The 22844-nt window shown below is 46.0% G+C and overlaps 1 protein-coding gene across 5 annotated transcripts in view; it reads left to right on the top strand.

The window, feature by feature from the left end:
* LOC110536490 (zinc finger RNA-binding protein) overlaps positions 1-22844 on the top strand; it is a 37911-nt gene that overhangs the window by 8585 nt on the left and 6482 nt on the right. For 2 of the 5 annotated variants that reach the window (XR_005034760.1, XM_036936527.1), the window contains exons 3-16: positions 5821-6112; positions 6767-6947; positions 8262-8468; positions 9116-9270; positions 9381-9467; positions 10023-10229; positions 10892-11177; positions 15005-15195; positions 17211-17330; positions 18519-18664; positions 19025-19199; positions 19524-19738; positions 20412-20562; positions 20957-21116. Coding sequence is in view for 4 of the 5 variants with exons in the window: in XM_036936527.1 (XP_036792422.1) it covers positions 5821-6112; positions 6767-6947; positions 8262-8468; positions 9116-9270; positions 9381-9467; positions 10023-10229; positions 10892-11177; positions 15005-15195; positions 17211-17330; positions 18519-18664; positions 19025-19199; positions 19524-19738; positions 20412-20562; positions 20957-21116 (2573 nt within the window). In the remaining variant the exon portion in view is untranslated. The remainder of the gene's footprint in view (positions 1-5820; positions 6113-6766; positions 6948-8261; positions 8469-9115; positions 9271-9380; positions 9468-10022; positions 10230-10891; positions 11178-15004; positions 15196-17210; positions 17331-18518; positions 18665-19024; positions 19200-19523; positions 19739-20411; positions 20563-20956; positions 21117-22844) is intronic. The other 3 variants (XM_036936528.1, XM_036936529.1, XM_036936530.1) reach the window with 3 other exon arrangements.

Here is a 22844-nt window from a genome sequence, read left to right as displayed (position 1 = left end):
ATGTTGGTCAGGGAGTTGCTCAGCCATGTTGGTCAGGGAGTTGGTCAGGGAGTTGGTCAGCCATGTTGGTCAGGGAGTTGGTCAGGGAGTTGGTCAACCATGTTGGTCAGGGAGTTGGTCAACCATGTTGGTCAGGGAGTTGGTCAGCCATGTTGGTCAGCCATGTTGGTCAGGGAGTTGGTCAGCCATGTTGGTCAGGGAGTTGGTCAACCATGTTGGTCAGGGAGTTGGTCAGGGAGTTGGTCAGCCATGGTTTGCCAGTGTTGGGATTGTGTAAAACAATCAATGTGAAGAATGTCTGCAATGTTAGTTAACCAGCCAGTTTTGGATGAATTGTTCAAATTAACTGCCAATATGCTGACATTTCATTCAAACAATGCTTTCAATTCAACAGCCATACACTGGCTGAAATCAGTTGTTAATATAGGACTTGGGACGGGCGGTTGGAGTAGATATAGGACTTGGGACGGGGGGCGGCTGGAGTAGATATAGGACTTGGGATGGGGGGCGGCTGGAGTAGATATAGGACTTGGGATGGGGGGCGGCTGGAGTAGATATAGGACTTGGGATGGGGGGCGGCTGGAGTAGATATAGGACTTGGGACGGGCGGCGGCTGGAGTAGATATAGGACGGGGGGCGGCTGGAGTAGATATGGGACTTGGGACGGGCGGTTGGAGTAGATATAGGACTTGGGACGGGCGGTTGGAGTAGATATAGGACTTGGGACGGGCGGCTGTAGTAGATATAGGACTTGGGATGGGGGGCGGCTGGAGTAGATATAGGACTTGGGATGGGGGGCGGCTGGAGTAGATATAGGACTTGGGATGGGGGGCGGCTGGAGTAGATATAGGACTTGGGATGGGGGGCGGCTGGAGTAGATATAGGACTTGGGATGGGGGGCGGCTGGAGTAGATATAGGACTTGGGATGGGCGGCTGGAGTAGATATAGGACTTGGGACGGGGGGCGGCTGGAGTAGATATAGGACTTGGGACGGGCGGCGGCTGGAGTAGATATAGGACTTGGGATGGGCGGTTGGAGTAGATTTAGGACTTGGGATGGGGGGCGGCTGGAGTAGATATAGGACTTGGGATGGGCGGCTGGAGTAGATATAGGACTTGGGACTGGCGGTTGGAGTAGATATAAGACTTGGGATGGGGGGCGGCTGGAGTAGATATAAGACTTGGGATGGGGGGCGGCTGGAGTAGATATAGGACTTGGGATGGGGGGCGGCTGGAGTAGATATAGGACTTGGGATGGGCGGCTGGAGTAGATATAGGACTTGGGACGGGCGGTTGGAGTAGATATAGGACTTGGGACTGGCGGTTGGAGTAGATATAGGACTTGGGACGGGGGGGGCGGCTGGAGTAGATTTAGGACTTGGGACGGGCGGCGGCTGGAGTAGATATAGGACTTGGGACGGGGGGCGGCTGGAGTAGATATAGGACTTGGGACGGGGGTGGCTGGAGTAGATATAGGACTTGGGACGGGGGCGGTTGGAGTAGATATAGGACTTGGGACGGGCGGCGGCTGGAGTAGATATGGGACTTGGGATGGGCGGCTGGAGTAGATATGGGACTTGGGACGGGCGGCTGGAGTAAATGCAACAAGTATTGATACTGTATCAAAATTTGTCTCACAGTTTTCCAAGAAAAAACTAAATCTGAGACTTGGTCTGTTTACAGTTAGAGGCTATTCATACAGAATCTGTATGAAACTCACTAACAGTATTTATAACTGACAAAAGTCTACACAGCACATGCCTTTTTTTGTATTTCCTGTTTGAATAAAAGCAGGAAATGCATTACCTATGTCTCTACTGCCATTCATTCCAATTTTAGATGGCTTTTGGATATCTCCCTGACCAAGATGGCTGCCATTTTTTTGAACCATTCTAGAATGTTGAGTGTTTATGACACAGCTTCTCCAGTAATAATTTGAATAGGATCTCTGTGGTTGTCGCTTGGTTCCTTGATCTATAGGCTATGCATCAAAGTAGCGTACGCTCTTCTAAACCACGAGTCCAACTGCAAGTGAATGCTGTTTAGCTTATTCATTGATGGAAATACCAGTCAATAGAAATGCATTTGACCAGTCATGCTTATCGGTCAATAGGTTACTTTTGTATAATTTAGTGGAATTAAATTGCTGTGTGGATTTTCGTTAGGCTTCGATAAACGACTTTGAACTGAATCTCAGCGGCGCCCCAGCCCCTCTGACAGCGGCTCTGCCCCTCTGACAGCGGCTCTGCGCTGCTGTATTGAAAGTTCTGCTTTTTATAAGCCCAATCATTGCGCAACAATTCTGAATGCAATTGTGTGTTAGTTCATTAAATCATTTTTATTTCTCAATTGAAGCGCGGTTCCCATTCACCATTAAAGTGCATAGGCAATGATAGGTAGGCTTTAGTGCATCACACCACTTTGCAATGAGCTGAAGGCAGTATGTGTTTTGAAAACAGTGTATTCAGAACCCTTCACTTTTTCCACATTTTATGTTACTACCTTATTCTAAAATGGATTTGAATAGTTTTCTCATCAATCTACACAAAATACCCCATAATGAAAAAGCGAAAACAGGTTTTTAGAAATTTTTGCAAAGGTATTAAAAATAAAACGCTTATTTACATAAGTATTCAGACCCCTTGCTCTGAGATTCGGGTCCATTTTGTTTCCATTGAACTTTCTACAACTTGATTGAGGTCCACCTGGGGTAAATTCAATTGATTGAACATGGTTTTGAAAGGCACACACCTGTCTATATAAAGGTCCCACAGTTGACAGTGCACGTCAGAGCGAAAACCAACCCATGAGGTCAAAGGAATTGTCCCTTGAGCTCCGAGACAGGACTGTGTTGAGGCACAGATCTGGGGAAGGGTACCAACAAATGTCGGCCGCATTGAAGATCCCCAAGAACACAGTGGCATCCATCATTCTTAGAATAATTCTTAGAAGTTTGGAGACAAGATTCTTCCCAGTCAAACTGAGCAAATAGGGGAGAATGGCCTTGGTCAGGGAGGTGATGGTCACTCTGAAAGAGCTCCAGACTTCCTCTGTAGAGATGGATGTCCTTCTGGAAGGTTCTCCCATCTCTGCAGCACTCCACCAATCAGGCCTTTATGGTAGAGGCCAGACAGAAGCCACCCCTCAGTAAAAGGCACATGACAGTCCGCTTGGAGTTAGCCAAAAAGCACCTAAAGGAGAAACAAGATTCTTGTCTGATGAAACCTAGATTGAACTCTTTGGCTTGAATGCCAAACGTCACATCTGGAGGAAACCAGGAACCGCTCAACACCTGGCCAATACCATCCCTACGGTGAAGCGTTGTGGCAAAATTGCTAGCCAGGGTTCGTGCAGATAACCAAGAATTTACAACTTTCAGATGAGACTGAATTAAGATGACGATTGATATTGACGTAAAATATTACTAGGTATTTAAGAGTTTATTTCGGAAGATAACAGCTCTATAAATATTATTTTGTGGTGCCCGACTCTCTAATTACATTTACGTGATTGGCTCAATCAGGTGATATTAATTACGGATAAATTATTTTATAGAATTGCATGTCATATCACTTAATCCGGCATAGCCAAAGACACGACAGCAGTATGCATTAGGGCAGGTAGCGTTATCCTCGTATCCGCCAGCCCCAGATCTGTCCGTCGTACTGCAAGATGGTGAAGCGTGATTCGTCACTCCGGAGAATGCGTTTCCACTGCTCCAGAGTCCAAATGGCGGCGATCTTTACACCACTCCAGCCGGCGCTTGGCTTTGAGCATGGTGATCTTAAGCTTGTGTGCGGCTGCTCGGCCACGGAAAACCATTTCATGAAGCTCCCGACGAACCGTTCTTGTGCTGATGTTGCTTCCAGAGGCAGTTTGCAACCGAGGACAGACTTTGTGCATCAGCACTCGGCTGTTCATCCTGTTCTTTTGAGCTTGTGTGGCCTACCACTTCACAACTGAGCCATTGTTGCTCCTAGACGTTTCCACTTCACAATAATGTCACAATTGACTGGGGCAGCTCTAGCAGGACAGAAATTTGACGAACTGATTTGTTTAAAGGTGGCATCCTATGATGGTGAGCTCTTAAGGCCGTTCTACTGCCAATGTTTGTCAAATCAAATCAAATTGTATTCGTCACATACACATGGTTAGCAGATGTTAATGCGAGTGTAGCGAAATGCTTGTGCTTCTAGTTCTGACAATGCAGTAATAACCAACAAGTAATCTAACTAACAATTCCAAAACTACTGTCTTGTACACAGTGTAAGGGGATAAAGAATATGTACATAAGGATATATGAATGATGGTGTGGAGTGATGGTACAGAGCAGCATAGGCAAGATACAGTAGATGGTATCGAGTACAGTATATACATATGAGATGAGCATGTAAACAAAGTGGCATAGTTAAACTGGCTAGTGATACATGTATTACATAAGGATACAGTTGATGATATAGAGTACAGTATATACGTTTGCATATGAGATGAATAATGTAGGGTAAGTAACATTATATAAGGTAGCATTGTTTAAAGTGGCTAGTGATATATTTACATTTCCCATCAATGCCCATTATTAAAGTGGCTGGAGTTGAGTCAGTGTCAGTGTGTTGGCAGCAGCCACTCAATGTTAGTGGTGGCTGTTTAACAGTCTGATGGCCTTGAGATAGAAGCTGTTTTTCAGTCTCTCGGTCCCAGCTTTGATGCACCTGTACTGACCTCGCCTTCATGGAGATTGCATGACTGTGAGCTTGTGTTTTTTATACACCTGTCGGCAAACTTGTGTGGCTGAAATAGCCGAACCTACACATTTTGAAGGGGTGTCCACATACTATTTGTGTGTATGAATTGCCACAATGATGATCTTCAAATGTATGCATTTCATTGTCTCTGCTGCTCTGGACACTTCAGAGTAAAGAAACCAATGTGTCATGTAAACTGAACTATCAGTTGGTAGGGTTTCAGACTTGTCCGTCAATCACAGTGGGTGGGACTTTGAAGGAAGTTTGTCAATTTTACATTTTGAGGCAAAAAAAACTAAGGGGTTCTGTCAATATGGATTTCCTGTTGAGAAACCATATAGAATTGCAGGATTATGCACCCCCACTTTTATACGACGTCAGTCGTAATAAACGGACGGTTGGAGAATGAAGCAGGTGTTAAACATGGGCTTTGAATAGACCTCTGTGATGGATATAGGATAGACTTCATTCAGTTCCGCACCTTTTTATATATAAACCTAGTCCACGCTCGCTGTTCACTCATCAAAGCACAGTAAATAGCCTTGGCGCCCAACTCGGTGGCTGTATAGGCCTATGAATCATGCAAAAGACAATGAGTGTGCCACAAAAACAACGTGGATTTCAACTCATTACCACTTACATGAGACATGTAAATTCACTCACCGAAGACGATGATGAAGCATAAAGCTCTGTGAAAATAAATTTGACTGCGGGCAACCACAGCGTACAACAAATAACACTGGTACCGAGGAGGCTGGGCAGACTGACAAACCAGCTCTTCTTCCCCATGTCATCGCTGGCTTTGACTGACAGGTGCCTGTCCTATCAATAGATCACTAGAAGATGCGTATTGTTCATTCTAGCGGGAGAAGGGTTAAACAGACTTTTCTGACACAGCGAATTGAAACTAAAATGTAAAAGGATAATTTAATTTATGAAGTGGAAAAAGAAGCTCCCAGTGAGTCTGATTGGTCGTTTTAGCCGTCGTCTGCGTTTTTATGGACCGCAGACATGACCTGCAATCAGAACTCTGGCCTATTGGCACGCAGCCGTTAACACTGCCCTCCTTTTTCTCCAGTCAGCAGCCGGGCGCGGTGGCCTACACCCACCCTACCACCGTGGCCAGCTACACAGTACACCAGGCACCGGTGGCTGCCCACACCGTGGCAGCAGCCTACGCTCCCACCGCTGCCACGGTTGCTGTAGCCAGGCCCGCCCCAGTTGCCGTGGCAGCCGCAGCCACCGCCGCAGCCTACGGCGGGTACCAGCCGGCGCACGCCACCGCAGACTACGGCTACGCACAACGCCAGCCGGACGTCCCACCCCCGCCTCCCCCGGTCACCTCCCAGAACTACCAGGTGGGTTACCAGGTAACTAACTGCCCAACTCTGTTTTTAATTCAACACACTGTTTTGAGTTTTCATGACATTTTTAGGCTAAAGCGTTCTGAAATGTACCCTGGGAAAATGTACCCTGGGTAATAACAAACAAGGAAACGGCTGGTGAAGATATAGCGAATAGACTGCTTTCCCCGTTAAGATCCTTTTCTTTTTCAGAAGCGTTGCGAAGGCTCCCCATTTCAGTACTTATTTTGGAGTGTCTACTCGGTTTTTAGGCTTAAGTATTTATTTTTTCTCCAGACCGATTTTGAATGTGTTGGACATCAGATATTAATTTAAAGTCTGTTCCCAGATTCTGTTTGGTTTTTAATCACAGAACAGCTGAATTTTTTTTGGGGGGGGCGGGGTCTTTAAACTGCAGCTGGTGATCATCTTTACCCAGTACTGCTGTCAGCTGTGATCAAAACTTCTTGCAATGTCTTCAATTAGGTCTAGCATAGCAAGTATAACGAACGTAGCATTAGCTAGCTACACATTTTGAGAGAAGGTTAGAGAATCAGGATGCTGTACTGAATCACCTTGTTTCACATCTTTTATGTTTATAATAATAATAATAATAATAAATATGGGAGGTGAAATAATTTTGTTTTTCCCTGACAACTCCCCTGTGCTCTCCTCATTCAGGACTCCTACTCCTACGTACGGTCTACGGCCCCGGCGGTAACCTACGACCCTAAGCAGTACTACCAGCAGCCCGTAGCTAGCGCTGCGGTAGCCGTACAGCCCCAACCCACGGCCGAGTCCTACTACCAGACCGCCTCCCTTAACACCTCCTGGGACACCCCGTGGAAGAAATCCCTACCAGGTGATGGCGACTTTACACTTTTGCTACATATTCCTTTTTTTGGGACATTCGATTAGATTGACATAATCTCTCTCGTCTTTTAATAATCTCATCGTATAGGCCAGGGGTCTCCAACATTTTCTGGCATGAGAGAGACTTTTTATTTTTGTATTTTCAAATGGGCACAGTCTTCTCCTCTACCCTACAACTCTTTCCCCGCGGTCCTTGGTGTAAAATGTGTTTTCTGTCAATATATTTGGTAAAATAATAGTTAATAATTAACTCTAAGACCCCATAACATTATATTTATTTCTGTTTTTTTACTCTCTGTATTAATTATTCACCGACCAAACAATGAAATGAATGACTCCGAACAATGTCAATGCTTAAATCACAACCAAAGAGGGGTGGGGGGTGGGGTGTGTGAATGTAAATTCCCCTTTTTAATTCTAACAAGAGAAATGTGTTGGTGCTGTTAGGACTGATGCTGCACGTCAATACACACTTAGCCAAACAATCGACACTCAACTCATACAAATAATACTCATATAGTTCTGTCAGTTTTAATTTAAAAGTTTTGGGCGGGAAAGTCGGTTTCCCCACATGACTGCTGTCATTAGCATTGTTAACTGGTTATATACAGAGGGACAGATGCCGCCACCTGACAGACCAGGGCAGTAGTGCTGGAAAGTCATTGGTAGATATTGTGTTATGTTTGGCTTTTTTATTTATTTTTTAAGCCAATTGTGGCTAACCAGGGGTGGGATCATATCGATGTGTCTGATTGGATAGTAGCTGGGATCTTTGTTTATGACAGTTTGCGACGGAACGCATACAAAAAATCAATGTGGTTTCAGAATTGATTGGCGAGATTCTCATAGGTGGGCTGGTAGTTACTAGATCTGCCTGTTGGGGACCTCTGTTGGGGTCACTAGATCTGCCTGTTGGGGTCACTAGATCTGCCTGTTGGGGTCACTAGATCTGCCTGTTGGGGACACTAGATCTGCCTGTTGGGGACCTGTTGGGGTCACTAGATCTGCCTGTTGGGGTCACTAGATCTGCCTGTTGGGGTCACTAGATCTGCCTGTTGGGGACCTCTGGTGTAGACACTTAAAAAAAATATATTTGTATAATTTTAATTTTTTTTTTTATTCATTAGCGTTGAATGTGAACTATTTAACTTGCATTATTATCTACACTGTCATCACGCACAGACTTATCTGCAAAAAGTCAATATGATGGAAACATATCTGTTGGGAAAATGTACCTGTTTTTTAAAATTGTATTTATATTTAGACGGAAACTGTGCAAATATTCACGTCTCTGCTTCTGCAGCTTCTAAAACAGGCTACACCCAGACAAGTCTGGCCCCCTACACCCAGACCCAGCAGACCAGGCAGGTGACGGCCATCAAGCCTGCTGTGCCCTCCACCTTCTCCATCTACCCGGTCTCCTCCACCGTTCAGCCCGTAGCCGCCGCCTCTGTGGTCCCCTCCTACTCCCAGAGCCCCACCTACTCCACCAACGCAGTCACGTACTCTGGTAAGCACGACTTGCAAGCCGTAACCAGCATGCACTACCTGCCAACTACCTACTCCACCAACGCAGTCACGTACTCCCAGAGCCCCACGTATAGTACCAACCCCGTCGCCTACTCTGGTAAGCTTTCAAATACACCTAGGGGTTGCAAAATTGGGCACATCTCCCCCACCCCTCCAAATTCCCTCCCAGGATTCCAGAAATCGCGGTTGGAGTATTCCTAGAGCCTGAAGGAGGAAGTCCTCCAACCAAGATTTCTGGAAAACCTCTCTGAATTTTGGGATTGTTACTGTAATTTTGTAATTAACTTCACCACTGCCTACCCAACTGTCTGACTTCTGGCCTGCCTGTCCTAAACCCCTCCTCTCCTCTTATCCCTGTTGTCCTCTCCTCTTATCCCTGGTGTGTCCTCTTATCCCTGGTGTGTCCTCTTATCCCTGGTGTGTCCTCGTCTTATCCCTGGTGTGTCCTCTTATCCCTGGTGTCCCCTCGTCTTATCCCTGGTGTCCTCTTATCCCTGGTGTCCTTCTCTCCTCTTATCCCTGTTGTCCTTCTCTCCTCTTATCCCTGTTGTCCTTCTCTCCTCTTATCCCTGTTGTCCTCTCCTCCTCTTATCCCTGTTGTCCTCTTATCAATGCCCCCCCCCCAAGGCACCTCGTATTCTGGCTACGAAGCTGCGGTGTACTCTGCTGCCTCTACCTACTACCAGCAACAGCAGCAGCAGCAGCAGAAACAGGCGGTGGCGGCTGTCGCAGCTTCAGCAGCCTGGACAGGCAGCTCCTTCACCAAGAAACCTACCTTCCAGGTCATATTTCTATTAGTGGTTGATTACTGTTTTAAGGATATATGTTTTTGGTATCTTAACTGCTGTTATTGTTAAGATTCAAATTAATTATTTACCCCCCCCCCTTCCAGAGCAAGCAGCTGAAACCAAAGCAGCCCCCCAAACCACCACAGATCCACTACTGTGACGTCTGCAAGATCAGCTGTGCAGGACCCCAGGTGAGGTCAGAGAACACCTCTAGCCAGGACCCCCGGTGAGCTTAGAGAACACCTCTAGCCGGGACCCCAGGTGAGGTTAGAGAACACCTCTAGCCGGGACCCCAGGTGAGGTTAGAGAACACCTCTAGCCGGGACCCCAGGTGAGGTTAGAGAACACCTCTGTCCCTCTCTAGCTATAATTTACCTTAATGTATCATTATTTAGTTACATTGTCTCAATGGGGCCACTGGGCTTGAAATAGGAGCAAAGTTCAATGGTCAGGTCCCTCTGAGGGAGTTGTCGGCTTAATGTCCAAACGCCAGTCACCTGTTGACATTCTGTAACAGTGGATTTAAAGTGAGCTAAAAATAAATCCAGCTACTTCTTTCTGAGTGTTCCAACTCCTTTCTACCTCAAACTTAGTCTTTTTTGGGGGTTTTCTTAGTAAGCCCTTGTCATTGTTGAACACACCCCTCCCTTCCATTGTGTGCTGAAGTGCAAAGGTCCACCTGAACTCTGGGCTAAAAACGATCTAGAGAACATGATTTTTACATGTCTCCCCGACCTCCCACCCAGACCTACAAGGAGCACCTGGAGGGCCAGAAGCACAAGAAGAAGGAGGTGGCCCTGAAAGTCTCCCAGAGCAGCAGCAGCAGTAGTAGTGGAGGTGGAGGAGGCTCAGCCCGGGGGACTCAGAACCAGCTCCGCTGTGAGCTCTGTGACATCTCCTGCACCGGGGCAGATGCATATGCTGCACACATCCGAGGAGCCAAGCACCAGAAGGTAGGCTACCTGCTTTTTAAAAAATAAAAATGCTTGTATGAAGCAGTTGTCACAATGCTTTACATTTTCACATGGACCCAGAGAACCAGACTCTGAGGGGAGTTCCACAATTACAGAGTCATAGTACTTAGCTTTACTTAGACACCAACGATACCAGACAGCTATCTGCTTAATGGGTCAACAACTCCTATCAAATACTTCCAGACCTCAGGGCCAGTCTGGGGAGAAGGATACCACATGCTGTTTGATCTATGACTGCATGACTCATCCGGTCAGGTTGCACTGCTTAGACGACGCATTGTTTCAACCAATGGTTGCGTGCCACGTCGTCGTCGTCGACTGAGCGTTCTGTCACCACGTTGCTGACACGTGTGACGCGCTCCGTTAAAATAGCTATCCAGGCGTTGTAAGAGCTGGCATGTTTCAGAAACGCCTCCATCTACAAGTGCCGTGTTGGTCACTTCCTCTAATATATTCATCCCGATCCCAGTCAACATTTTATTTTTAGTTTTAAAACTGCTGGGGTTGCATATCAGGGATGTTTTGTGCTGATGCCCCACTGAGAAGCTTTACATTTATATTTTCCCCTGGACTCTCTGAAATGTTTACGGCCGCACTGGTTGAGAAGGACCGCTAAAATGTCTCTTGTTCCCTGTGTAAAGGTAGTGAAGCTCCACACCAAGCTGGGGAAGCCCATCCCCTCTACAGAACCCAATGTCGTGACCCAGACCCCTACGTCAACCACGGCCTCCTCCTCCTCCAAGACCCCTGCTTCCTCTTCTTCCACCCTCACAGGCTCCACGTCTAACTCTTCCTACCTGAAACCGGTCAACATTGTCAGCCAGGGTGGGGTTGGGATTGGCAAGGGTCCAGCCACAAACAACCTATCAGCAGCCAATGCCACCACAGCCGTCAAAAAGGTCAACACCCCCAAGATCAACTTTGTTGGTAAGAAGGGGCTGTCTTGTCTGTTACATATCTTTAAAAAAACAAATGTAATGGGAAGTACTGAAAGACTTGGAGAATCTTTTCCCTTCCAAAAACCATAGGATATTAAAAAATAAATAATTATTTGACCGTTTTGCCCCTTACTGAAATAAGCTTTGCAATGTGAAACATGGTTCCTAATGAATGACAAGGGGCTTGGTCTGCACTAGGTTAGTCTGGTGTTGTGTTGGCAGTAGGGCTTCCCCGACCCCCAAAACAAATAAAAACAAATATTGGTCGACCGACAGTCCGTTCTTTTGACCAATTGATTGGTCTACATTTCCAAACGTCTATTTTTCCGTAGACACACACCCTATGTTTTAATCAAATCAACTATATGTAGGCCATTGAGCTTGTCTGTTGCTTTTTTAAGTGCTTTGATCAAATCATTATGACACACAAATTACTAACGGGGGGGGGAAGCCTGACCCTCCCCTCCTCCTGCCGCTGCTGGCCAGATTCTACCGTTTACGCTTCTGAAGTTACCGGTAACAGGCTACACCAGGGATTGGAAACCTTTCCCATTTGGGGTGCCAAGTTAAGTCTTACCGTTTCTACTGATCTGTGTGCCAGTTGTGATTTTTCATATGCAGATTTTTGTTGAATAGTTTCATTTAAGTCTTCATATCTCAATCATTGTCACGTTTTTTTTAAATCAAAATGATATGAAAATGATACTTTTAGATTTGTGGCTTCCATTGCCAATATGTCAAAATGGCCAACACACATAAAGCCAACAAATAAAAACATTGCAGCCTGCAGGTAGAAAATATCCTGATTTTTAAAAATAAATATCCTATAAAACACATTGTGTCTGCAAGGAACTGAACCGACCTGAACTTGGGGCTAGCAAACTTGCAACGTTGTATAAAATATTCTAGGCCCTTGGTTTCTCTCACCAGTAATCTCCAGACAGCTAAGGGCTGAAATCAGGTAGGCCTAATTTATGACATTTCCATCGGAGCCTGACACCCCCCCCCCCCCCCCCGAATGGGAGCGTGCTGGACAGATTTTTGAAATAGGCTACGTTGAGGAACTGTCAGTCTAAATGGATGTACATTTATTTTTAAACAGACTTTGTTTACTTGCTTTTTTCTTTTTTGTAGTGCGCTCTGCGAACAACTCTGACAACGACAAGACTGATATATTGAATGCATTAACATAAATTATCATAAACATGGTACATTATAAATGAAGGTAATTCATGTTAAATGTGATACTGGTGTCCTCGCAGCCTCTGCAATGGATTAGTCCAATCAGACGGGTGTCTCGTGCCATTTTAAATTTGCATATTTACCACTTCTCTTGAGAAAATAATCGGTCGACCAACAGCCCATCGACCAAACGGTCAGCTAAATTGAGGTTAGCCATAGTTGGCAGTCCTTGCTAATGAAGAGATTAATCACGGAGGTTAAAGCCAGGCCCAAGCTGAGGCCGAGTCAACTAAGGCCAGTATTCAGCCGGATTGTTCTGACAGGAGCATCTCTGATTATCTCTGTCTTTGTTATTACAAACTCGTTTGTTAATTTGATGCAGTTTCACAATGTTTTCTCTTTTTATTCTTGGATTTATGACCATTTCAAACTGAGTTCTAGGACTCTTACCTATCAGATGTACCAAAAATGCATATAATTGAATTCTCATGCTTTATCTACTGGAGGAATTTATAAACTATTTGTATGAAATGACTGGACATCAAGTTTCTTGCTATACCGCAGCTGTCAGGTGGATGGATTATCTTGGCAAAGGAGAGATGCTCACTAACAAGGATGTAAACACATTTTGTGAATTTAGCTTGTTTTGTGCATATTGAACATTTTCAGATTTGTATTTATTTCAGCTCATGAATCATTGGTATCTTTACATGTTGCATTTTTATATATCTTCAGTGTAGAACATGCTACTCTATAGTGTGAATTACAATGTAATGTTTGTTTTCAGATAATCATGCATTTACATTCCAATAGGGCCTCTTTTGAAACCGCTCTAGAACCGAACTAACGTCTGGGGGGGAATGGCCCTGGCCCTAGCCCTCACCCTCCGATCCAACAGGTCCCAGACGTGCTCAATGGGATTGAGATCCGGGCTCTTCGCTGGCCATGGCAGAACACTGACATTCCTGTCTTGCAGGAAATCACACACTGAACTAGCAGTGTGGCTGGTGGCATTGTCATGCTGGAGGGTCATGTCAGGATGAGCCTGTAGGAAGGGTACCACATAAGGGAGGAGGATGTCTTCCCTGTATAACGCACAGCGTTGAGATTGCCTGCAATGACAACCAGCTCAGTCCGATGATGCTGTGACCCATCCGCCCCAGACCATGATGGACCCTCCACCTCCAAATCGATCCTGCTCCAGAGTACAGGTCTCAATGCCTTGGTGTAACGCTCATTCCTTCAGAGATAAACGCGGATCTGACTTATCAGTGAAGAGCACTTTGTGCCAGTCCTGTCTGGTTCAGCAACGGTGGGTTTGTACCCATGGCCGACGTTGTTGCCGGTGATGTCTGGCGAGGACCTGCCTTACAACAGGCCTACAAGCCCTCAGTCCAGCCTCTCTCAGCCTATTGCGGACAGTCTGAGCACTGATGGAGGGATTGTGCGTTCCTGGTGTAACTCGGGCAGTTGTTGCCATCCTGTACCTGTTCCGCAGGTGTGATGTTCAGATGTACCGATCCTGTGCAGGTGTTGTTACACGTGGTCTGCCACTGCGAGGTTGATCGGCTGTCCGTCTTGTCTCCCTGTAGCGCTGTCTTAGGCATCTCACAGTACGGACATTGCAATTTATTGCCCTGGCCACATCTGCAGTCCTCATGCCTCCTTGCAGCATGCCTAAGGCACGTTGACGCAGATGAGCAGGGACCCTGGTCATCTTTCTTTTGATGTTTTTCAGTCAGTAGAAAGGCCTCTTTAGTGTCCTAAGTTTTCATAACTGTGACCTTAATTGCCTACCGTCTGTAAGCTGTTAGTGTCTTAACGACCGTTCCACAGGTGCATGTTCATTAATTGCTTATGGTTCATTGAACAAGCATGGGAAACAGTGTTTAACCCCTTTACAATGAAGATCTGAAGTTTTTGGGGGATTTTTATGAATTACCCTTGAAAGACTGGGTCCTGAAAAAGGGACGTTTGACTTTTTTTTTTTTTGCCGAGTTTAACTACTGCACCAAGCCAACAACGCCGTGATCTTAACAATCGCTAGCATTCCCAAAACCTTTTCACGAAGCAACTACTGACTTGTTTCTGCTCTGTGGCTGAAAATTCCTATGTTTTGTTAGAGGATAGCTCTCTGACAGGAATAGATTACAATTTACGACTCTTTGACATCTGGGTCATTCAACTTCAAAGCACCAGAAAGAGGCTTCGATGCCAATCTCAGATTATTCTGAAATCGTTTCTGGAGTTGGTAACCAACACGATTTAGCGTTCTTGAGATATTTGATCTCTGAGAAATTAAGCTAATTGATTGCACCCAAATTGGCTTTATTAAATTCAATTTTTATAGGTTTTTAGATAAAATGTAGTCAGATTTTTGGGTGCGACGCAAAGTTTGGTCCAAATTGGATATTAAATTAAAATAGTCAATTTGGGTGCAATCAATTAGCTTAATTTAACCTAAATTAACTAAATGTTTCAGGAATGCAGGTTTCTAACTACAAATGGTTTCAAAACAATCTGAGATCGTGGGTGTAATGGTATTGCTGAAATGTATATGGAATGACATCTGTTTCCTGTAAAGCTGCAACTCATTGGTTGTTCTCATTCTGGAATTCTTCATTTTTCTCCCAGGAGGAAACAAGCTCCAGACTACCGGGAAAGTGACAGAGGAAGCCAAAGTGGAGGCATCCAAACCTCCTCTGCCCTCATTGGTCCCCCAGGTTCAGGAGTCCAAGAACGAGTCCTCTGATTCCCTGTCTGCGTCCACCCTGGCTGCCCTGCAGAGTGATGTGCAGCCTGTTGGACATGACTATGTGGAAGAGGTACGGTTGACATCTAGAACACCTGAATGACTGACAGGTGTAGTAGAATGTCCTATTTATAACACAATATGTCTAGGTCAATAGGTCAATTTCTCTAATGCACACAGCTTTTGCTAATTTGCATAATTGTTTAATTCCAGCATTTACTGCTAGCATTTAAATCAATTTCTTCATTTCCTGCACTATCATTTATTGTCTTAGTATTACTCTACAAAATGTTTTATAATAATAAGTAAGGACTTTTAATAATAATTATTCTCACTGTGCATTTGAGCCATTTCTTACTTTCGTCACTAGAGTGCGATCGACCGCTTTCTGGGGGTCTGGACTGAAATGTTTGTCGTTGCCCGGGCTATTAAAATGGACAGGTGGCTATTTGAGACTCACGGTTTTTAATCTTACAGTATTTCTGGTGCCGCATTAGAGCATGTTGGATGACTGTCATTCATATTCCATTCACCCAGTTCAATGTAACAGTGACAGGTTTAGGTTACTGTCATTCATATTCCATTCACCCAGTTCAATGTAACATCGATAAGTTTAGGCTACTACATGATACTAGAATGTTCCCTATACCCATCATGAGGTTGCTACAACCAAGCCTACGACTGAAAGATTAAAACATGGCTGCACACCGGTCGAGAAATTTGAGGTGACAGACGGTGACTTTCAATACCGCCTTGCACACTCTCGCCTGCATCTAGCTGATCTAGGATGTAATCCACGGTCCAACCGTAGCAAACGAGAGTTTCTATTGGACAAATTCGGGTATGTTTCTCACCTTTTCTGTTCGTTTCCGTTTTTAAGGAAAGTTTCTCAACATAATCGGTGGAATGAATACACCCGATCACACAAACACAGTTCACTTTCATAGCAGCCACGTTGTATTCCTTCTCACCTTTTCCCTTCGCTTGTGGACTTCAATGCACAACACATCAGCTGTATGTGACAAGGAGAGAACCTTTTCCAAGCCAATCCGCTACACACAGCCTACATCGTTGTCCCCAAATTAGATAACATAACGTCACAGTCAGCATAGCTAATAGAACTAATGTGTTAGTAAACCCTGCTAGCTGAAGCTTATGCTTTCAGTACTGGATTTCTTCTTTTGATTGGGTGGACGACATGTCAGTTCATGCTGCAAGAGCTCTGATAGGTTGGAGGATATCCTCCGGAAGTTGTCATAATTACTGTGTAAGTCTATGGAAGAGGGTGAGAACCATGAGCCTCCTAGGTTTTGTATTGAAGTCAGTGTACCCAGAGGAGGTTGGAAACTAGCTGTCCTCCGTTTACACCATGGTGCTACCCCACAGAGTGCTGTTGAGGCTACTGTAGACCTTCATTACAAAACAGTGTGTTTTAATCAGTTATTTGGTGAGGTGATTTTAATTTGGGGCGGTATGTGGCCTAGTGGTTAGTGTTGGGCCAGTAACCGAAAAGTTGCTGGATCGAATCCCTCGAGCTGGCAAGGTAAAAATCTGTCGTTCTGCCCCTTAACAAGACAGTTAACCCACTGTTCCTAGGCCGTCATTGAAACTAAGAATTTGTTCTTAACCGACTTGCCTAGTTATATAAAGAAGAACATTTAAAATATGTGTGTGAAATTCAGAGGATGGTCCTCTGAGGAGCCTCCACTGTTGCCCTGACCTCATCCCCCATCAAACACCTTTTGGGATTAATTCTAACACCGACTATGAGCCGGGCCTAATCGCCCAACACCAGTGTTCCAACATCTAGTGGAAAGCCTTCCCAGAAGAGTGGAGGCTGTTCCACCAAAGGGGGGACCAACTCCATATTAATGCTCTTGATTTTGGAATTTGATGTTTTGAAGAGCAGGTGTCCACACATTTTTATTTGGTCGTGTGTGGATATGGGGGGGGGGGAATGTTTTGTATACAGGGCACATTTTGAAAAAGAGACCTAGGTCTTCACTGTTGGATAATGAAAGCAGTATCTGAAACACTAACTTCTATAGCCTTTAAAAAAAAAATGTAAAATGTATTTCCTATCTGTAGGTGCGTAACGATGAAGGCAAGGTGATCCGTTTCCACTGTAAGCTGTGTGAATGCAGCTTCAACGATCCCAACGCCAAAGAGATGCATCTGAAGGGCAGGAGACACCGCCTGCAGTACAAGGTTAGTGGAGTCACTGAAGGGCAGGAGATACCGCCTGCAGTATGAAGTTAGTGGAGTCACTGAAGGTCAGGAGACACCGCCTGCAGTACAAGGTTAGTGGAGTCACTGAAGGGCAGGAGATACCGCCTGCAGTACGAAGTTAGTGGAGTCACTGAAGGGCAGGAGATACCGCCTGCAGTACGAAGTTAGTGGAGTCACTGAAGGGCAGGAGATACCGCCTGCAGTATGAAGTTAGTGGAGTCACTGAAGGGCAGGAGACACCGCCTGCAGTACAAGGTTAGTGGAGTCACTGAAGGGCAGGAGATTCCGCCTGCAGTACGAAGTTAGTGGAGTCACTGAAGGGCAGGAGATACCGCCTGCAGTACGAAGTTAGTGGAGTCACTGAAGGGCAGGAGACACCGCCTGCAGTACGAAGTTAGTGGAGTCACTGAAGGGCAGGAGACACCGCCTGCAGTACGAAGTTAGTGGAGTCACTGAAGGGCAGGAGACACCGCCTGCAGTATGAAGTTAGTGGAGTCACTGAAGGGCAGGAGACACCGCCTGCAGTACGAAGTTAGTGGAGTCACTGAAGGGTAGGAGACACCGCCTGCAGTACGAGGTTAGTGTAGTCACTGAAGGGCAGGAGACACCGCCTGCAGTATGAGGTTAGTGGAGTCACTGAAGAGCAGGAGACACCGCCTGCAGTACGAAGATAGTGGAGTTTTTTTTTAACAGGTCGACTCTGTTGCCCACTGTCATGAAACCACAAGTGTTTGGATATCCAGTCAGTCACATTGGTATTTGAAGGTGTGGCTGTCTGACCAGGCCATTTCGGATTACCCTTAAATTAGACGTACAGGTGAAGCCCTCTATCAGAGCTGAGATCAAAATCCAATTTTATTCATCACATGCTTACAGTGCATTTGAAAAGTATAAATGCATAAAAAAATTAAAAAAACACCACCTCCCTTGAAATTAGCCGACGCTGCTGTACTGTCCTGCCGTTTGTGTAGCAAAAAAGAAACCAGCTAGATGTGTTGTCCTCGCTCAGCCACGACTCTGTGAAACAGGATATTAGTTCTTCAGATCCCGTTGCTAGGACAGTCTCCAACGGAGCTCATGAATTGGTCACGAGCCCCTTAAACGGTTGCTATGCAACGCAGCGCCATTCTCAACAGCACGTTGTCCCCCCCCCCCCCCTCCCTGTAGAAAAAGGTGAACCCGGAGCTGCAGGTGGAGGTGAAGCCCTCTATCAGAGCCAGGAAGATCCAGGAAGAGAAGATGAGGAAACAGATGCAGAAGGAGGAGTACTGGAGGAGGAGAGAGGAAGAGGAGAGATGGAGGATGGAGATGAGGTACGGGGTGGGGGGGGGGACACACGTCACTAAAGCCTGTCGCTTCCCAGTTAACCGTTCACACTCATATTATGATAAAATTATAGTTAAGTAAAAGTAAAATTGTAATTTTTTTTGTAGTTCGACAGGTTTTTTTTCTGTCTGTTTGTGCGAAGTCTAAAGTTCGATAGCTGAAGTGTACACCCCCTTCAGGGGTACTAGTCAACAGTACTACTCCTAGTAGTACTAGGCCCCGGCCTAGTGTACGGACGAACCTCCCTAGCTAACCCTCTTATGTTAACTGAGTGAACACTAAAGAAGGAAAGGTGGAGAAACTGTTTACTCTTTCTCTCTCGTGTGTGTGTGCGTGTGTCGCTCTAGACGTTATGAGGAGGACATGTACTGGCGTTGTATGGAGGAGCAGCACCACTGGGACGAGAGACGTGGGGGGCCCAGGATGCCAGGGGACGGACCATACCTCCAGGGGCCTCCTGGCCCACCTGGACTACTGGGGGTTCGGCCTGGCATGCCCATCTCTCAGCCACAAGGACCTGTGGTAGCATATCTACCAGTCCACACACATACACAGATACACACACGTAGATCCACACACAATCCACCATGCCCATCTCTCAGCCACAGGGACCTGTGGTAGGAGACAACCCCATGTGTATATACACACACACACACACACACACACACACACACACACTCGATGTAATTGCTGCATGATCTAGTGAAAATGCACTGGGGACTATAAAAGAGGCATCAATCCAGTCCAAGGCAGTGCTGTGGCATTTTAATTGGCCCAAACCCCGTGATGTTTTTACTCTACAGACGATTTGAGACGTTTTTGTTTTGTGTTCTCTTGACTTGACAGCCTCCCCGTCGCCCGGACTCGTCAGACGATCGCTACGTGATGACGAAGCACACGGCCATCTACCCTTCTGAGGAGGAGCTGCAGGCCGTCCAGAAGATCGTCTCCATCACAGAGAGAGCCCTCAAACTGGTCTCGGACATCACAGATCAGGAGAAGACTAAGGAGACGACTGGGGAGGAGAAAGAGAAGGAGGTCCCAAAGACTGCCCAAGACAGGTGAGGAGGAGGAGGTTCACCCATTTTGAATGTTATATTGTTTTTGTCCACCTGAGCCACGTTCTATTGATTCCTGGGGTCATTTTTCATTTTTTCCCGTGTGACATCTGATTTGTTGCCTTTGGCTTAACCTGGTCCTACTCTGTTCAGACAAGCCCAGCAAGACCCTGCGTCACTGCATAGCGGAACGTCTACGTCAAGCATAGAACTCTGAGTCGGCTGCTCTGTTTCAGTCTGTTTTCTAACGTTAGATACATAATGAACACATCCCTCCTGTAGAGCTCTGAAGGGGGTGATGTCTAAAGGACTGCTGCTCTGTTTCAGTCTGTTTTCTAACGTTAGATACCTAATGAACACCTCCCTCCTGTAGAGCTCTGAAGAGGGTGTTGTCTAAAGGACTGCTGCTCTGTTTCAGTCTGTTTTCTAACGTTCGATACCTAATGAACACCTCCCTCCTGTAGAGCTCTGAAGGGGGTGATGCGGGTGGGGGTGCTGGCTAAAGGACTGCTGCTCTGTTTCGGTCTGTTTTCTAACGTTAGATACCTAATGAACACATCCCTCCTGTAGAGCTCTGAAGGGGGTGATGCGGGTGGGGGTGCTGGCTAAAGGACTGCTGCTCTGTTTCGGTCTGTTTTCTAACGTTAGATACCTAATGAACACATCCCTCCTGTAGAGCTCTGAAGGGGGTGATGCGGGTGGGGGTGCTGGCTAAAGGACTGCTGCTCCGCGGAGACAAGAACGTCAACCTGGTCCTGCTCTGTTCAGAGAAGCCCACCAAGACCCTGCTGAGCTGCATAGTGGAACACCTGCCCAAACAGCTGGTGGTACGCACACGCACACACACACACGCGCACACAGTCCACCCTGCACACAGTCCACCCTGCACACACACACACAGTCCACTCTGCACAGCGTCTCACGCACACACACAGTCTACTCTGCACAGCATCTCACACACAGTCCACTCTGCACACAGTCTACTCTGCACAGCGTCACACACACACACACACACACACACACACACAGTCCACTCTGCACAGCGTCACACACACACAGTCTACTCTGCACAGCGTCTCACACACACACTACTCTGCACAGCGTCACACACACACACAGTCCACTCTGCACAGCGTCTCTCACACACACACTCCACTCTGCATAGCGTCACACAGTTCCTTCCTGTGTGCCAGCTGTTGATTTGATTTGGTTGATTGACAGCTGGTGACCCCAGAGAAGTACGAGGTAAAGAGTTCCATCGAGGACTGTTCCATCATCCTGACGTCAGAAGCCGACCCCAAAATGACAGTCACCGTCACCCTGACCTCCCCAAGCATCCGAGAGGAGGAGACCCCTGCCACACCCCCGCCACGGGATGGAGGTTGGAAAGACATCGCCCTCCTTCCTCCTCCTCTCAGCCCTTCCCTTCCTCCTTCTCTCAGCCCTTCCCTCCCTCTTCTCTCAGCCCTTGCTCCTTCTCCTTCTCTCTGCCACCTAGCTATGGGTGTGTTAGTTTAGTTTGTCCAGGAGCGCTGGATGTGTGGAGTTTACATGTTTTGGGCTATTTCAATAGTCCTAATGTGACATCTCTGCTCACCTGGGGCCACTGGGCAAGCACAAATAAATGTACCCTGTAAGAGAAATTCCTTTATGTTGATTGATCCTGAAGAGACCTACCCTGGTGGCACTTTAAATGTGACTTTATAGTTTGCCCTGGCCACTAAGTGGATTTAATCTATTGGGCATCCAAGCCTCTCGCTCAAGATTTTTTTATCTTTTCATTTTTTTTGTCTTTTAGAAACGCTAGTTGTTTTAAACTTCAACCAAGGAGGTGCCGGAGCATGTCATGACAGGAGAAGCTGGTTGGTTCATTCTCAAAAACAGTACTCGTGCTTAGCGTGTCGTCTAAACCTTGGGGTAGACATTCTAATTTAGCTTAGTGTTTTTGTTTTTTTTTAACTCACGATACGAAAAATAATACAAGGAACTACCATTTGGTCAAGAATTCAGATTGTCCAATACTTTTTTTACATTTTATTTTGTATTTATTTTTTGAAGGTCGAGAAGACATCTTTTTAATAAAAATAAATAACAAATCTGTGCCGTGAAGGAAAATCTGCATCAAAGACTCGTCATTGGAGGGATATAAACCCCTTCCCTCTAGTCATGGTTAGCTCAGCACTCCTTGTGAAGTTCAGATCCTGTTGTCATAGTGCCAGCAGAGTAGATCTTAGATCTCCAACTCGGCTTCGGTGCCCTCTTGAAAAGCTGTCCCCTTTACAAACAAAGCATGATCAGTGTTTGACAACGCAGTCTGTTTTTCCTTTTTTTTTTTGTTCACAGGTAAGATACATTTTTTGGTTTCTGTTTTTTTTTTTTCAGTTGCATCGCTACGTTAAACCAACTTTCCTACCGGGTCAATCGTTATTTAGCTCAGAACTACACACATCAGAGAAACTTTTTTTGTTTTTTCTCTACAGAGGATACCATTTGGACAGGGAAGTGGTGGGCTCACTGAAATGTGCTCAGAACTCAAATCGTTCATAGATTGATGTCACCGGGGAGATTTTTCAGCAAAAAACAAAGTTGTAGAAAGTGGTTGGGATTTGGGATTTGCCCAAATGACTAGTGTAACTAGAAAAGGGTTACAGAACAGACCGTTTTCTAAACACAAACAGGAAACAGGAAGTAGGATCACACGTCCCCCCCCCCCCCCCCCCCCCACAGGAAACAAATCATACTTTTTTGTCTGGCAGTGAGGTAGTTGTGAAGTACTCCCTGAGTGAACTGGTGTCCCCCTTCAAACCAAAGCCTAGTGTTCAGAACGATCGCACTCCATTTCCTTATTGTAGCTCATCCTTCTGTCAGATATGACTTAAAGCCCTTTTCGATCCTCTTTTGCATTTGTTGACAATGGAGTGTTGAAGTAGTGAGTGTTGCCAGGCTGAAATGGACCTCTTATTGTTTTTGGTCTATGTCCGTCTCAACAATGGAACACTCGTGTTTCTAGCACGCACCTATATGTTTTGTTGTGCCAAATGTTCCACCCTTTCCAGAAGTGTACACTTGTGCACTCTTGTCAATGGATTTGAAAGCATGGGATTGGTGT

This window comes from Oncorhynchus mykiss, chromosome 11 (assembly GCF_013265735.2).
Source record: "Oncorhynchus mykiss isolate Arlee chromosome 11, USDA_OmykA_1.1, whole genome shotgun sequence".
Taxonomy (NCBI): domain Eukaryota; kingdom Metazoa; phylum Chordata; class Actinopteri; order Salmoniformes; family Salmonidae; genus Oncorhynchus; species Oncorhynchus mykiss.
The sequence above is the reverse complement of the archived record's forward strand: the minus strand, read 5'-3'. Positions and strand labels throughout refer to the sequence as shown.